Genomic DNA, 15,627 nt, shown 5'->3' with positions numbered 1-15,627 from the left:
TCCATGGTATCTATGCTGAAACTGTACCTGAACTCTATACTGTTCTAATGACTGAGTCATTCTCTATATGTGCCACTTAATGGTCTCTGTCTTGTCCATATGCTCTTCACTCAGACTTTTAAATACTCTCTTCACTTTTTGAGGCGAGAGTTATCTGGAAGCTTTTCATTACTCTCCTTTCCTCCACTTATAAATTCCTACTCCTCTTAAAATGGAACTGGATAATGTTCTCTGTCTCCCACGTCCTGCGCTGTTTGCACTGACCTGTCTCACGGCATGCTGTGTGCGCATGTCCATGAGTCTGCATGCACGTTTTTTGTGTGACTGTCGGCAATGTGCTGACCAGCAGAGTCTGCTGGCATGTGCAGAGAACCTATTCTTCCTCTACCAGGCCACCCTGCTCACTCTGGTGCAGTTACACACACCCGCTGCAGGAGGTGCTCTTCTTTTCATCATCATTCTCCTTAACACCATGTGCTGGTCTATATGCATCCAACACATGGGCAGCTCATTGATGCCACAATCCAGAGAGTGTGCACTCAGCCTTTGTAGATTTCCCAGTGTTCATGTATAATGCCTTTAGTTTGGTTTGTGTGTTAATTGAGGGTTCTGTGTTATTTTGCTATGGCTCGGTTGCTAGGATTGAAGTATGAACATGCTGGCCTGTTTTGGCACTGAATGGCATGCTACTATACAGGATCTGGGTTGTATTTGGGTTGAGTTGGTCCTGTGTGTTTGCGGTGAACATCATTTGTAAATATGGTCGTCTTTTAAGGCATGGTATCCACAGTAACTGCCATGTGTTATGTTTTGTTTTTTTTTCCTGGTTTGTTGCTGCACTTTTGGTAACCTGTGTGTGATGGTTTGTTTTGGACACTGTTCTTCCCCTGCCAGATTTTGGCCTTGTCGTTGTCTCCATTGTCTTTGCTGACCCAGCCGCTCTATTGCAACCCCGTTCCCCCAGCCTCCCACCATCCACCCAGCCATCAGCCTGACCGTGCTGCCCCTCTCATATCTCTCCCAGCCCTACAGCGTGGCTCCCCCACCCTCCTCGCCCAGCCTGGTCTCCATGGCCCCCATGCCACTGCCCCCGCTGCCAATAGCAGTGACCCAGCGGCAGAAGCCGGTCCCGGGTGTGCCGGCGTCCCCAGCAGCAGCCGGAGCAGTGATGGCTGCGTCTGTCATGCCGCCACCCGCATCATCACATAATCAAGCCATGCCTCCTCCTTTGCTGGTAGCAACCACCTTGCCGACAATCAGTGTGGCCACTGTCCCCACCCCTCCTGAGCAGCCCGCTCAAACTTCAGACACCCCGGCTCAGGTACCAATGGGGAACAGATCTCCAACCTCCCATCAAGCCCAGGCTGAGTTGAATGTATTGGGGGTTGGGTACAAAAAAGTTGCAGTGTATTTGTTCATTTATTCATTTCATGTTGCTTTTGTGTTAACTGGCTCTCTACAATTGTCACATCATGTTCTTTCTTGTGGGAGCTGAACAGGCCTCTTCTGTAGACAAAATTAAAAGTTAGAAGTGATTAGTCTTTAGTGTTTACCTGGAGTAATTTCTTTTCTTTTTCTTTTGCTTTGTCAGCCTGGTTGATTGGCACCCGTCTCTGTCTGTCTCTCTCTCTCTTTCTCCTATTTGTGCCACATAATCAGAAAATACATGTCTCACCTTGAATCCTCTGCTGTTATTGAGTTTTATCTTTTGCTATTGCAGACGTCCCTGACTGGGACACACACGACAGACCTGGCGCAGCTCCAGACCCCAGCAGTGCACTGCACTGTAGAAAGGTAAGATTGCTGCTCCGTTCCATTTATCTCGCACGTCTGACAACAGTCACACTGATGGGAGGAGACGGGTCACTTATGGGAAGTGTCGTCCTCAGCAGCCAATCGGACGTGGCGTCTGGCTTGAGCGATGGAAACGAGGGCGTGGCAGGCAGTAGGCACGAAGGCCGCCCGGCAAAACGGCACCAGCGCAGATCTGTGCGTAGCCGCTCACGCCATGACAAGATCAGCAAAGCCAAGCTCAACGTGCTCAACGTATGTCCACCGCACCACCATGTCTTGCGTGTGCCACATATCCTTTTCAATCAGGATGGCAGGAGCTTCAAAACTATACTTGTGGTGTTTCTTTGGTAGATCTCCAGCATGGGTGACAGAGTTGCTGAGTGCCAGCTAGAAACGCACAACAGGAAGATGGTGACTTTCAAATTTGATCTGGATGGAGATAATCCTGAGGAAATTGCTCAGATCATGGTAACTATTGATAGAATAAATCATCTGGAGTTTTCCTCGCAGTCCTTGACCAAATAAAGGATGTCAGATGTCTGACCCTGAGTTTTGCTGTCAAAGGCATATAGCATAGACAAGTTCTAATGACTGTTCAAAAAAAAAAAAAAAAAATTTCTGGGAACAAATAATTCAGAAGGTTAGACCTACTTTAGGGATACATTTTTAACAATAATACTTTGTCGCACTAATAAAACTGAGAAAGTTCCTATTATTTTTTTAATGTTTTTTTTGTTTGTTTTTCCATATCAGGAGGATGGTCTGCCCTCTAATGCTTACTCTCTTACATCTTTATGTACTGAGATGCATGTTCCATCCGTGCTTGATGCATGCTTTTGCTTTCCTCTGTGAACTCTCCAGGTTGAGAGCGAGTTTATTCTGGAGAGTGAGCGAGAGTCGTTCATTGAGCAGGTGCGAGAGGTCATCGAAACTGCAGATGAGCGAGGACTCGAGAGGGAGGGAAGCCAGGTATGACTCCCAAAACATCTTCAACACCAGCTGCATGGTCTTACGGAGCAGTACACTCGAAATATCTCCTGCCTTAAGCTCAATCTGGTACTTTGCATTTAAGCAATTAGTGGGAGTCACTGAACGGAACAGTGTAATTCAGTTCATTGTTTGTGAACTCTGGCCTAGTCTTGGAGTGGCCCTTCTGTTCTTGGATGTTTGCGACTGAGACATGACAGATTTATCTATGAATACTGTTTAATATTTTTTCAGCCAGTGATGCCTACCTCTTTCCTTCTTATTCTTGCTCTCCAGGCTGTGATCAACCCTGAACAGCAGATACCAGTTGTATACACACCTCTCCAGTCAGGTAGAAACCCACACTGCCAGCCCTTTTCTGCAGTGCACCTCACTCTCTCTTCCCTTTGTTAAAATGGGGTGTTGAAAGTGAACCCTGGAGTGTACTCTCCATCCACTCAGGTGCTAGTGGAGGTGCCACCACACAGGTGGTGCACTCGGCGGGCCGCAGGTTCATTGTCAGCCCCGTGCCCGAGTCTAGGCTGAAGGAGCCCTTCTTATGTACCACCCCGACCACCGGGGCCCCCCTCCTGGAGCAGCCTGCACCAGGTACACACAGAGCATGCTCAGTGTTACACATGGAAGAATGCTGTCAGGATGTTGTCCTTTTGGAGTGGTTGGGCAACCATATGCTATTTTAATTTAATCACTTTGTGTGTGTGTGTGTGTGTGTGTGTGTGTGTGTGTGTGTCTGCAGCTTCAGTGGCAGGCCTGGGTCTGTCTCAGTCTGCTTCTGCACTCAGTCTGCAGCAGGCCTTTTCTGAGCTCCGCCACAGCCAGTATGACCCTGGACCCAGCACAGCGCCCCCTATCCTCCACCCCTGCCTGACCCCGCTGCAGCCTGCAGCCAGCCCCCTGCCTGCCTCCTCCACAGGTGTGCTTTCCCCTCCAGCACAGGTCTCTGAGCCACCTGCCACCGCTGGCCTCCCTCCTGGGTCAGTCCCCTCCTCCTCTCCTCCTCCTACTTTAGTGTCCTCCCTGCCCAGCTCTCAGACTCCTCTGCCTGTTAGTCAGACTGCCATCTCCACAGTGACTAGCATGACTGCTCCGCCACCTATGCTGTCCCCTCCTGTCTCTACCAGTGTGGCTGCTATGGTCCCTCCAGCCTCTTTCCCCCAGCCTACACTGCCCCTGCAGGCTGCCATCAGTACTGCAGTGCCCAGCAGCACAGCCCCTCTCCCCCACCCTGCTTCCATCATAAGCAACGTGAATTCCCTTTCTGGGCCAGTCACCGAGCAGCCCCCTATCCCTTCCATCCCAAACCAGCTCACCCCAGTCGCGGTCCCCACCACAGCCGTCCAAACGCCCCAAATCGCCCCCACCAGCAACCCTAGCACAGGCGGCCCTGTCCCGGCCGTAGCCCCCCTGCCCCAGGTGCCCGGACTGCAGCCGGTCACCACCAGCATCCCCGTGGTCCAGCCCACACTGGTGCATAGCCAACCCCAGCCCTCCACAATGCCCAATCAGAGCCACGCCCACTGCGCTGAGTGCGAGGCCGACCCCCAGGGCAAGGGCCCCGGCATCGATGACATACACGCACTGGACAAGAAGCTTCGCTCCCTCTTCATGGACCTGGGCTCGGGTCCACCCTCAGCCCAGGCCGATACCGGTGTCACTGAGCCCACCGGACCCGGCACATCCTCTCCGACCAGCTCTGCCACCTCCGGCCCACCCCTCCCACCATCTAGCCTGCCACTGGGATTCGCTGGACAGCCAGCGGGCTCCCCAATGGCCACCCCAGGCACCACCGCCACACCTACGAGCTACGGCCAGAGCACGCCATCCAAAACGGCGTTGGCAAGGGTACCGGTAAGTGAGGGAGTGGTCAGAGTATCCAGTTATTGTTAGTTAGGCATATTGTGTGTAGTAGGTGTTGACATCACTCAAATTGAAATCTTCTCTCCTTTCTCTGCAAACCTTTGTTAACCTCATCCACTAGAACCACTAACATCCTGCGGAATGAAGGCTATTTTATACTGTTTAACACATTTAACGCATGGCCATTGCTTGTATACAACAGATATGATACACGTGACCTTTCGTTTATTGTATGATTGTATGTTCTTATATGGGTTCAGTTCAGTTCAACTAGAGATCTGCTACCATACAGAGTTTAACTCCAAACAAGTCTGTCTTTAATATTCACATACTATTAAAGGCCTCAGCTGCCTTGGTCAGCTGTGTTCGATTAGCTGTGGGACTAAACTCTGCAGGGTGGTTGAGCTCCAGGACCAGAGCTGGGCATCTCTGCTCTAAAGAGTAAACACATGCGGAAACACAAGGTGCAGGTGTTTCAGTAGGCCTGTAGGTGACGCACTAGCCTCTCTGCTAGCACCCTGTGGCAAAGTGCCATGGTTTGATCTTCATCTTCGTCTCGTCAGGTGTTGCCTGTCGGCTCCGAGCAGGCCGGCACGCCACCCACAGAATACCCAGCGCCCTTCCCCGGACCTTGTCTAACTCAGGTGCATTTCTCTTCTCTTTCTGAGTACTTCTGTCCATCTCTGCTGTTTGTCTTTTCTGGTAACCTCAGACCACCCTTTTCCAACCACCTGCCCCTCCACCCCCCTAACTGGGTATCTCTTCATTCCTGTTTCCTGAGAAACAAGCGAGACATGAGAGATTTCTAATCAGATCCGTATCAGGGTCAGTGGGTGGCATGGCTTTATTGTGCACCCCATTAACATTAAGAGCATGTCCTGTGATTCTCATTAACTCTGGCTGCTCCCTCTGGGTCTCTGTTTCAATCTCTCCATCCTGAAGGAAGGTAAGGGAATAGTTTTGCCCTTCATTTCAAGGATATTGTTTTTGATCCATTGCTTTTGAAATCTTGGGCCTCCATGAGTGGTTCTTGGCTCCGAACCATCTAGTGCAAATGGTCTTGGAGAATCCTGAATACAAGACCAATTATGACGAGGGAAAGAGAAGCTTACTGATTGGAACAGAGCTCTATATTTACCCAGCAAAAGGCCAGAAGACCCCTGGCTTACAGGGGGAAAAAAAGCTTATTGGATACTTTCCTCCTGCTGTGTGCCTGTGTCTGTGTGTTTGTGTGTGGACTTTGTGCCTAAGTGGACTAATTAGTGAACCGGGTTGTCTCTCAGTCACAGCAGCCTCTGGAGGATCTGGACGCCCAGCTGAGAAGAGCTCTAAGTCCAGAGACTGTGTCTGTCAGCACTGTCACACATCAGGTATACCACACACTTGCACACACTGCTGTATATAATGTATTTCATTTGCATAACAACTAGCATGATGACCAGATGTTTCACTAAGACAAATGTCAAATAACTGAAAAACAATTCTTGTTAAGACTGATCCAATTCTAATGGATAGTTTTGATTTTAGCAAAGGCAAAATGTCCTGAAATGTCCCTCCTATGTCATAATTTTGATAGATGCGCCTATCAAGATCACTTGAATCTTTTTATATCAGATTTCAGCTTTGACCTTGTTCAGCAAGTTCTGCCTATGCAGGATATGCAATAGCAAATGTCCATGTGTAGCAGTGTCTTGTGCCAGTGCATTTGTGTGTGTTGGTATACATGCCCACGTGTGTGTGTCTCTCTTTCCTCTGTAGTCCTGCTACACGGGGATGACTGCTGGAGCACAGTCAGGTGGGTGCTTCCTTTAATAATGAGTGACACTTGAAATAAGTCAGTTTTTGTTTGTGGGAATTGTAGAGGAAAAAGTTATTTCATCATTTAAGATATAATTGTTTTACTATTCTGTATCTCCCCCCCCTTTGACAATTACAGTTCCAGTTTCTCTGGATGGGGAACCAGTAGGTGCTCCGGGTGGCTTCAGACTGGGCCGATTTCAGGTAGTAATGACTTTAGCAGCCTTTGCTCCATATTTCCCCATTGTTTGCCTGCCATTACATTAATTTTCACTTGATATGTAAGAGGGTCACACCAATATTGACAGTTCCCTTTTTTTTTTTTCTAGTGTGTAGAAAAACTGCTTGTTGTCTTTCTCCCTCTCCGCTTCAAGGTGTCTGTGGCAGCTGACGAGTCTTCCCTGCAGCCCCCCACCACCTCCTGTGACTCTTCCTCCTCGACTCTCTCCAGCCCAGAGAACACACTGAACAGAGCTCTGTCTCCTCTTGGGGAGCCAGGAGTAGACCAGAGGGACGGCCTCCCCATCACTTCGCCTAGCCACGGGGCCTCTACCTCCCCGCCACCTACTTCCATCGGCCGCTTCCAGGTCACCACCAGAGCCGACACCAAGGTGGGCCGCTTCTCGGTCAGCCGCGCCCCGGACGAACCCCTACCTCCACAGGCGTCACCATCACCAGATCCCCAGCTCAAGGCCCCTCCCTGTGTGGGCAATGGCCCCGCCCCCAGCCCTGAAAGCAGGAGCCTGGCCAGCCTGAACAACTCCTTCAACTCCTACTTCAGCAGCGATAATGACTCCGAGTTTGAGGATGAAGACTTCAAGCGAGAAGTCGGTAAACTGCGAGAGAAGTAGGTTCCTTTCCTTCACCATTCACGCATTCTAGTAGGACTGCAGTCAGATAGCTTTAAACGCTTTGTAGAGCTTCATATTTAATGAAATGACCCTCTGTGAAGGAGTTTTTCTTTTTCTTTTCCGCTCCCCCCCTTCAATAATTTGTAACTTGTCACTGTGTTATCAGACACATGATGGAGAGTCAGGCCCTGTACACACGGCAGAAAGAGGAGATCGAAGCCCTTTTTGCCCGGATGGGGAAAGTCCCACCCACCACGGTGAACCCACCTGTACTGAACCCGGCAGGCCGCAGACGGCGACCCGCTAAGAGCAAAAGTAGCAAGTCCAGTCGTGGCAGCTCTCAGGGCAGCAAGAGCCCAGTGCAGCCTGGTACGTCCCCGTGCCTTACCACTGCTGCCCTGCAGCAATACTCTTCCCAGTCTGGCTCGTTGAATGAAGAATGATGGCCTGACTTGTGAATAACCAACTTCTCTATCGCTCTCATTCATGTTCTCTTTCTCTGCGTGTGTTTGGGCCACAGCCAGCAGCACTTTATCGGCGCAGAGCGCCCCAGCTGTGTACCCGGCCCAGCAGCCATTCCTGGCCCCTGGGAACGTGGTGGACACAGGCAGCAACCCCATGCTGCCGTCCTTCAAGGCCTCGCCCTCCAGTGACAACCTGTACTCTGCTTACACCAGCGACGCCACACTCTCTGCGCCCAGCCTCTGCGTCCTCACGCAAGGTGACCTCCCCTCACGTAGTCAAACCCTCACACGGTGCCACTATCTGTCCTCGTGCTGTCTTCTAACAAGCTTTGCGACAGCAATGTCAAAATGAAATACTGTTTTGGGGTTTAAACATCCCGGTTGTTGTTTTTTTTGGGTTTTTTTTATGTGAATATGGCCTGAAAAGTCCAGAGTTCTTTTTTTAAGTTCTGAAAGTCAAGTTTCTTCCAAGTCAAATAAATCAGTGTAGAAAATACTACAAAACGTTTAATACAATAAGATTTAACTTGGTGTTTAACTGACGTTGTGTGCTAAAGTTTCTAAATGGAGACTTCATTTTCCTACCCCTCCTATTTTACTGTTTGGGCCGTCCCTGTCTTTCCACATGCTTTGACCTTGTTACCAGTTGTTTACTCCATAATAAATGGGACCTTTTATGTAACCATAGTAACCACGTTGCATTTACAATACACTTTGCAGTACACACTGATGCACATGTGCGTCAATGGGGTTTGATTTATCTGTTAATGCTGACACTGGGGCTGTAAATCTCAGCTTGATGTTAGTCAACTTCTTTTCTTTTCTGATGACGCTCAGCGTCTGCTTTGTTGTGGCTGATGCTGCACTGCAGAGGCCACTCTGCAGGGAGTGCTGTTGCTAGTCTCTGCCACTGTGCTGTGTAGTTCTGTGCTCACCTCTTCTTTGTCATCTCTCTCTCTCTCTCTCTCTCTCTCTCTCTGGAACTCATGGCTCACTGACCTCTGTTTCCATTCTTACTGTGTATTTGTGTACATCTCCTCCTCCCTCTCTTTTTTTTTGTATCTTTCTTTCGTTTTTCTCTCTCTCTCTCTTCCCCTTTTTTGTGCCACAGGCTGTGTAAAGTTCAGCTGTGGGTCGGAGAGAGTGACCTTCAAACCAGGTGGCAGAAGGACCCGTTTTCTGAGTACGCCGTGCTTGGCTCTTTGTGTGTAACGCTTTCCTTTTGTCTCTTTCCCACACTTTCATTTTCTTTTCGCTTGGGAGCCTTTCTGATGGGCACCATCTCAAAATGACCAACATTGTACCACTAAATATCATGTTCAGATTTAATGCTTACATTCCACATTTGTAATATAATGTTAATAATGTTAAACTTTTTAGGCATGTGTTCATCATGGGGCATTTTTTTAGATATTCAAATTTCTTGTAGTTTACTAAATGAAGGGAGGGGCTTATTTTTAATAGCTAGCCCCTGAGAAACAAATATTTTCTGGGTTAGTTTGCTGTGGAGATGAAGAAAAATATTTTTGGCTGAACTATTTTTTACCTTAGACATCACACTGCTAACAGTATTGAAGAAGGGCTCCAGCCAATCTTTGGCCTTCCTGTGCCTGCACCATCCATGACCCCACACTGACTTCCAGTGCCCCTCCAACATGGCTGCTTCCTAAATCCTGAACTAAACCCATCATTTATTTACCCCTCCTCACAAATCCGCAGGGGACCTAATTCAAACACTACAAACACTTTGACCCCTGCCACATGAGTTTCCTTTGCCATTGAACACATTCACTAAACTGTTCTCATCGATTAATGTTAAATTTTTTTCCCCCTTATTTAAACGGATTCCTTTAGGAACATCTCTGCACATTACAAATATGTTCAGTATTTGTGCAAATGAATTTTTACATTCCAAGAACGTATAAATATCTTATCGCTGTGACGCTTTGCTGGTGATGATTTTTCTTGCCATTGGTTGAATGTGAGGCCCATTTAGTTGAAGGATGAGTTTTTCTGCTTTTTATTTTATTTTATTTATTTTTTGCTTATTATGACGTGATTGTTTTATGATGTATTGCTGCTATCGAAGGCCATACAAAATGCACCCAACAGCCACCAGTTTATGGACCTCTGTTAACACGTGAGGCTTTACCAGGCAGAGTAGTTTTTTCTCTCTCTCTCTCTCCCTCTCTCTCTCCCTCTCTCTCTCTCTCTCTCGCTCGCGCTCTCACTCTCTCTCTCGCCTGCCTATTCCTGTCTTTCTGCCTTGTTCCAACTTGAAGCCCATAAAGCAAACACAGGTCCCTTCCTACAGAAGCAGTCTGTCCGCACAGAGCAGTCTTCCGTTGCAATCACGTCTTTTGCTCAGACGTAAAGAAGCAAAATAAGAGAAGGCTCCTCTTCCTGTGGGGTGCCAGAGCTTAAGTGGTTGAGAGACGGCCCTGCTGGTGCTTGGCCCCGTTCCCTCTGTACTCTTTCACTACTCTCTGAAGGGAGGGCTGTAGCAGCAGGGAGGGCTTGCGCGTAGTTCTAGGGTGATGTGCGAATATGCACTCCCTGTATTGCATTGTGTTGGAAGTGGAGTGACTTTTAACGCTGACTCTCTCCAATCCCACGCCTCTCTCCACGCTTCAGGGAAGATGGTGAAAAAAGTGTGTCCCTGCAACCAGCTCTGTAGTAATTATCTCTCTCTCTTTTTTACATCCCGTCCTCTTCCTCTCCTCCGCGTCCTCCTCCTCCTTCTCACTCCTGCACTCTTTCCATTCCTCTCGTTCTTCCATGCCCTGTATGCGCACGTGCTCGCGCGTGTGTGTTTCTGTGGCTTGTTAAAAGCTTGAGGTGCTAGGCACTGCTAAGCTCATGGGCTGACTTGAGCATTTCCCTGTCCTGATGACCCATTCATGTGCTGTAAATGTAGCCTGTCAGATTAATCTCGGAGTGAACCAGAACCAGCCTCTCCTCACCAGTGTCCGTCATGTATCGCCATCTGAATCTGAAACGTTGTTCTCTGTGATGTCCCTCCATCACCATGGACGACTTGGTGATGCAAATTTCTACTGCTGTTTGGAATTCAAGAGTCCTATTTCACATCTGCCGTGTGTGTGTGTGTGTGTGTGTGTGTGTGTGTGTGTGTGTGTGTGCGTGCGCGCGTCCGTCCGTCCGTCCGTCCGTCCTTTCTGTTGCCCCAGTACTCTGGCACACACCTCCCTGTGACCAGCCTCCAGTCTCTGCCACAGCGGGGTGGCTAATGCATTCAGAATAGTCCAGGCTGGGCCCTCGTCTTATTACCGTCTAGCCCATTTAACCCCTCACTACCCATCTCCCTATACTGTCCCTTATCTCCTGAAGACAGATTCTCCTCTCTGCACATCCACTTTATCCTGTTAAGATGCAATTCCTCGTCCATTAGACTTTTTTGCACTCTGTCAAATTGCTCAACATGGGTTGAGCAACTAACGTCTCAAGTAAAATCCAGTAAACCGCTACCACCCAGAACCCTCCCGGAAGTGCTCCAGCCAGTCTATAGAGCTATGGACATTGTGGAATCAATGCAAAGTGAATGGAAGTCATCCAGTAAAATGCTGAAGTCAAGCTGGACGTGCAGCTTTCCTCTCACACTTCTCCCTCTAAAGCATGGCTTTGCTCTTGACTCCATCCCCCAGAATTCCCCTGGTGCATCAGGCTTGGTGCAGTCTTCACTCTTCTGTCTCTGCTTTCTACTGATGGAGGTTTTTGTCCTGCAGTGGAAGCAGATCTTCAGATTCTTTGTTTCCAAACCATGCACCAGGTTTTCATTCAGAAAAACAACAACACTGATTTCATTATTTTGCTTTCATTTGCTCTACTTCTTTTGTATTCTTTTCCTTTTTTCCACAAATGCATCGACGCCTCATGCACTCACTGACATGGACAATAAGACAGGGCAGTTGGCTTGCATGTGATAGTTATCCTCAGACATGTCTTGGAAGCCAAGGTACTTGTTCTGATGACCACATATGATCAATATAATTAATACATTAGTGTTGGCTTTTTGTACATACAGCTAAAGGTTTTGAGACAGAGTGCCATAATTGAATGTAGTACTTCTTTTATCAGGATATTAATTGACTGTTCCTAAGTATTCTTTTCATCCTATTTTCACACATTCTGTATACATACATACATAAATGTATATAAAATGAACCACTAATGCTAATCTAGATGCAATACCTTAGTGTTTGTGGACAGACTTGTCAGAGGAAAACCTTGTTTTCTGAAACAAAACATTTAAATGAATACCATTTTAATTGCAAGGATCCATTTTAAACTTGTCATCAGTTTAAGGTTAATGCAGTGAACCCTTGATGACAGCCATTGCCATTCATTGCTCTTTGGCGCCCCCTAACGTCATAAAAAAACACTGCAGCAGCCCTTCCATGGAAGCTGTGACTCTGAAGCCTAACAAAGAGTAGAGTAACACTCCATGGTTGTGCTTTGACGGAAACGTAGACACTGGTGTCATAACTCTTTCACCGTGCCCTGTTTTTCAGGCTGGAGTCAGAGAGATAAAAATGCCCCTTTAGCCTCAGAGCGGACTTCCAGGTGCTCTCTAAGGCCCCTCTCGGTCATGACTATTACCATACACATATGAAGTGATATGTATATGAAAATATACATGTACACCTGGACATTGTGTGTGTGTGTGTGTGTGTGTGTGTGTGTGTGTGTGTGTGTGTGTGTGTGTGTGTGTGTGTGTGTGTGTGTGTGTGGTCAGATTATTAGTACAGCACATTTTCAATGGAATGCACACGAACGACTCACACTCTTTCTGTCTTCTCTCCCTCTCTCCTTATTCCATCAGGGACGAGCAGCACCAACACAGTGAGTGGACCTGGGTTGGGCCAGTGCCAGACTCAAACCCAACCGCCCACCACAGCACCACAGAGTCGCAAGGGCACGTTCACAGACGATCTGCACAAGTTGGTGGACAACTGGGCCAGGGATGCCATGAACCTGTCCCATGGCAAGAGAGGATCCAAACCCCAACAGCAGGGCCCATCTCAGGGCCACAGCTTTGACGTAAGAGACTGTGATGCAACTCCCACCACAGCTATGATATGAGACTGTGACATAACTACCACCATAGCTGTGACGTAAGACACTGTGACGTTACTACTACCACAGCTATGATATGAGACTATGACATGCCCAACGTTTTAGTACTGGAGATCTACCACCCTGCAACGTATACTTCCAGCACATCTGGCTGTGATCTCCAGGTGTTACTGAAGGCCTTGATGAACTGGATTAGGTGTGTCAGATCAGTGCTGCAGTGCATGGGTTTTGTGTTAGGTCACGAAAAACGAGGAAACGGTGCAGTGTAGCCTTCTAGTTCTGCTGAATGCAGAATGCTGAATGTCCACACAAGAAGACAGTACAAGGCGTCTCAGTCTGGTATAGTGGTGTGTGTGCGTGTGTCTCTGTGTCAGGACAAAACCAGTGACACTAATGTTTGTAATTTCCCTCCTTAGATGATCCCTCCTACCAGCATAGGCCGGAAGTTCTCCGCTCCAGGCCAGCTGTGTCCCAGCGTCACATCATCTCTGAGCAGCCACACGTCTGTGCCCAACACCCCCGCTACCTCTCTGGCACCTCGTAAGGGATCCCTGTGCCCTCCGCTTCAGTACGGCTACCCCTCCACGCCTTACAGTGGCCCATGGGTTGGCGGCTCAGCTGTGCACACCCAGGCGGTGGGTCTGCTGACAGCCTCGCAGCCCCTGGGCCAGTTCCCCCCGAATCCAGCCGCCCTGCCTGCCTTCCACCTCAGCACTTTGCAAAAGTCAGTCAGCAATCCGGGAGGGCCCAACCTAAGGACCACGTAGGGGCGGCCTTAGCCAGTGCTAGGCGTCCGTGAGTCTGGGCTGGTGGGGTGGGTGCTTAGAGGTGAGTGCAGCGAGAGAGGAGGACAGAGATGTGCAGACCAGTAGTGACCTGAGCGTGCGCTTGGGTACATGGGTTGGTCTGTCTTGCAGCTGTGCAGACTCTGACTTCTAAAAGGGGCTAGCACAAGAGTTTAAGAGAGACTGGAGAGAGGAGAGCCAATGTGAGAGTTTGTCTAAGGAGAGGTCAGGGGTTATATATATATATATACACACCCACACACCCACACACACACAAACACTTGCTTCTCCCTCCTAGGGACTTCTGATCACTCCTGCATTCTGACAGACATGGGGGGGGGGGGGGTGAATAACAAACCATCGCATGGAGAGAGAGTGAATGTGAGAGAGTGCAATGTAAAGTGGCCAAAGAAGGTTGTGAGAGATGTTCTTGTTAAAATCTTCTTAAATGTATGTAGTCATAGTTTCTTTGGCTGACTGCCCTGAGTGTTTGCTTCAGAGCAGACTGTAGCAGGGTTTACCAAGGGGTTGGTCTGTGTTGGGATGTAGCTTACTGACCTCACAGGGAATGCAAGTCAACCTGTCCCTTCCCAGTCTATCGACATGCCCCTCAGTTGACTGATTCACTCTCTTTCATAACCCTCCGTGATCAGTTGTGGTCTCTGGAACCTAGTGAGTACTACTAGTGGAAGAGAGGACATGAGAGCGCGTCCTGATGGCTGTACAGCACGCCCCATCTCTCCATTACAAACCTGCTGCCACTCCAGTATCTGCTCTGATGCCATGTAGTAATGCAATAACAATAGTTAAATGAAACAAAGCCCATTTAAAATGCAGAAAGTGGCCTTCGGTAGAGAAAATGTGTTGTTGTTTTTTTTTTTTGTTGGTTTTCTTTGTTTGTTTTCTTCTTATTATTATTAATTTGGTTATGATTTTAAATTTGGTTACATTGCAGTGGGGATTTTGGTGTGTGCTAAGGCCATGCACGCACGCATGCAAGCGCGCACACACACACACACACACACACACACACACACACACACACACACACACACACACACACACACTCTCCACAGAAGGAACGGACATGTGTAAAGCCACCTTCCTTTTTTTTTTTTTACCACCCAGTATTTTTTGCCTACTCTCGTAGGACTAAAAAAATTAGTTTCCCATCTCGCTGTGTTCAAAGACAAAAAGAGGTGGTGTTCCGTTCATCTCTTTCCTGTTTACCGGTATGCCGTATCTAGTATTTTCAGTTGATGTTGATGGGGCGGGTGGAGGTGACATGGAGGTTGAGTTGAACAGGGGTGTTAGGCTGGTTCTTCCATGCATCCCGCCTTGAAGGCTAGTAAAGCTTTAATTCTATTGTCTATTACTAATGTAACAGCTTTTATAATCATGACCACATTAGGGGCCTCTTAGAAACAGGTTGATTTCAATTGTATGTATGTGTGGAAAAAAGAAAAAAAAAAAGAGTTCTGTATGGACCTGTATTTACCCATCAGTTTTTGATGTTGAAACACTGTGATTATTATAAATGTTGTTGGACAACATTAGTTTAAAACAAAGGTAGAAAAGGACAGACTTGGGAGGATTGTTGCTATTAGTTTAAAGGTGAAGTAAGGCTAGCTATTACCTTATATAGAACTTATTGGAGACACTTTAACCTTTTTTCCCTTTGTAATTTCTTTGTATTAGATAAATGTGAATGTAAAATTGTTTCGATTAACATACTTGAATAGTCTGTCTGTTTTCCCTTCCCTCGGGGCCCAGTGAGCCGCCTGGAGTTTCTAGTGCCTTGCGTTTTTTCTTTTTTGCTTTGTAGTTGGATGATGAGGCAGGGCAGGTGTAGTTGTAGCTGGATGCCGAGGCAAGAGAGGTGTAGTTGTATGCTGAGGTAGGGGAGGCATAGTTGTAGTTGGATGCTGAGGTAGGGGAGGCGTAGTTGGATGCTGAGGTTGGGGAGATGCTTGGTGCCTTTGTGGATTACGGGCATGT

General features: G+C 48.0%; 1 protein-coding gene across 14 annotated transcripts in view; it reads left to right on the top strand.

The window, feature by feature from the left end:
• The window catches only part of wnk1b (WNK lysine deficient protein kinase 1b), a 74,344-nt gene extending 60,384 nt beyond the window's left edge, over window positions 1-13,960 (top strand). For 3 of the 14 annotated variants that reach the window (XM_027020545.2, XM_027020534.2, XM_027020532.2), the window contains 19 exons: window positions 1,025-1,321; window positions 1,721-1,794; window positions 1,890-2,046; window positions 2,146-2,262; window positions 2,656-2,763; window positions 3,058-3,112; window positions 3,223-3,369; window positions 3,518-4,629; window positions 5,202-5,282; window positions 5,922-6,008; window positions 6,397-6,433; window positions 6,575-6,639; window positions 6,810-7,282; window positions 7,453-7,655; window positions 7,807-8,007; window positions 8,862-8,954; window positions 10,385-10,426; window positions 12,591-12,808; window positions 13,261-13,960. In XM_027020545.2, the coding sequence (XP_026876346.2) occupies window positions 1,025-1,321; window positions 1,721-1,794; window positions 1,890-2,046; window positions 2,146-2,262; window positions 2,656-2,763; window positions 3,058-3,112; window positions 3,223-3,369; window positions 3,518-4,629; window positions 5,202-5,282; window positions 5,922-6,008; window positions 6,397-6,433; window positions 6,575-6,639; window positions 6,810-7,282; window positions 7,453-7,655; window positions 7,807-8,007; window positions 8,862-8,954; window positions 10,385-10,426; window positions 12,591-12,808; window positions 13,261-13,611 (3,918 nt within the window). In that variant the 3' untranslated portion in view covers window positions 13,612-13,960. Of the gene's footprint in view, window positions 1-1,024; window positions 1,322-1,720; window positions 1,795-1,889; window positions 2,047-2,145; window positions 2,263-2,655; window positions 2,764-3,057; window positions 3,113-3,222; window positions 3,370-3,517; window positions 4,630-5,201; window positions 5,283-5,921; window positions 6,009-6,396; window positions 6,434-6,574; window positions 6,640-6,809; window positions 7,283-7,452; window positions 7,656-7,806; window positions 8,008-8,861; window positions 8,955-10,384; window positions 10,427-12,279; window positions 12,332-12,590; window positions 12,809-13,260 lie in introns of all 14 variants that reach the window. The other 11 variants (XM_027020542.2, XM_027020541.2, XM_027020533.2 and 8 more) reach the window with 11 other exon arrangements.
• Window positions 13,961-15,627: the final 1,667 nt, after the last annotated feature.

The sequence above is a fragment of the Electrophorus electricus genome, chromosome 7 (assembly GCF_013358815.1).
Source record: "Electrophorus electricus isolate fEleEle1 chromosome 7, fEleEle1.pri, whole genome shotgun sequence".
NCBI classification, from domain to species: domain Eukaryota; kingdom Metazoa; phylum Chordata; class Actinopteri; order Gymnotiformes; family Gymnotidae; genus Electrophorus; species Electrophorus electricus.
The sequence above is the reverse complement of the archived record's forward strand: the minus strand, read 5'-3'. Positions and strand labels throughout refer to the sequence as shown.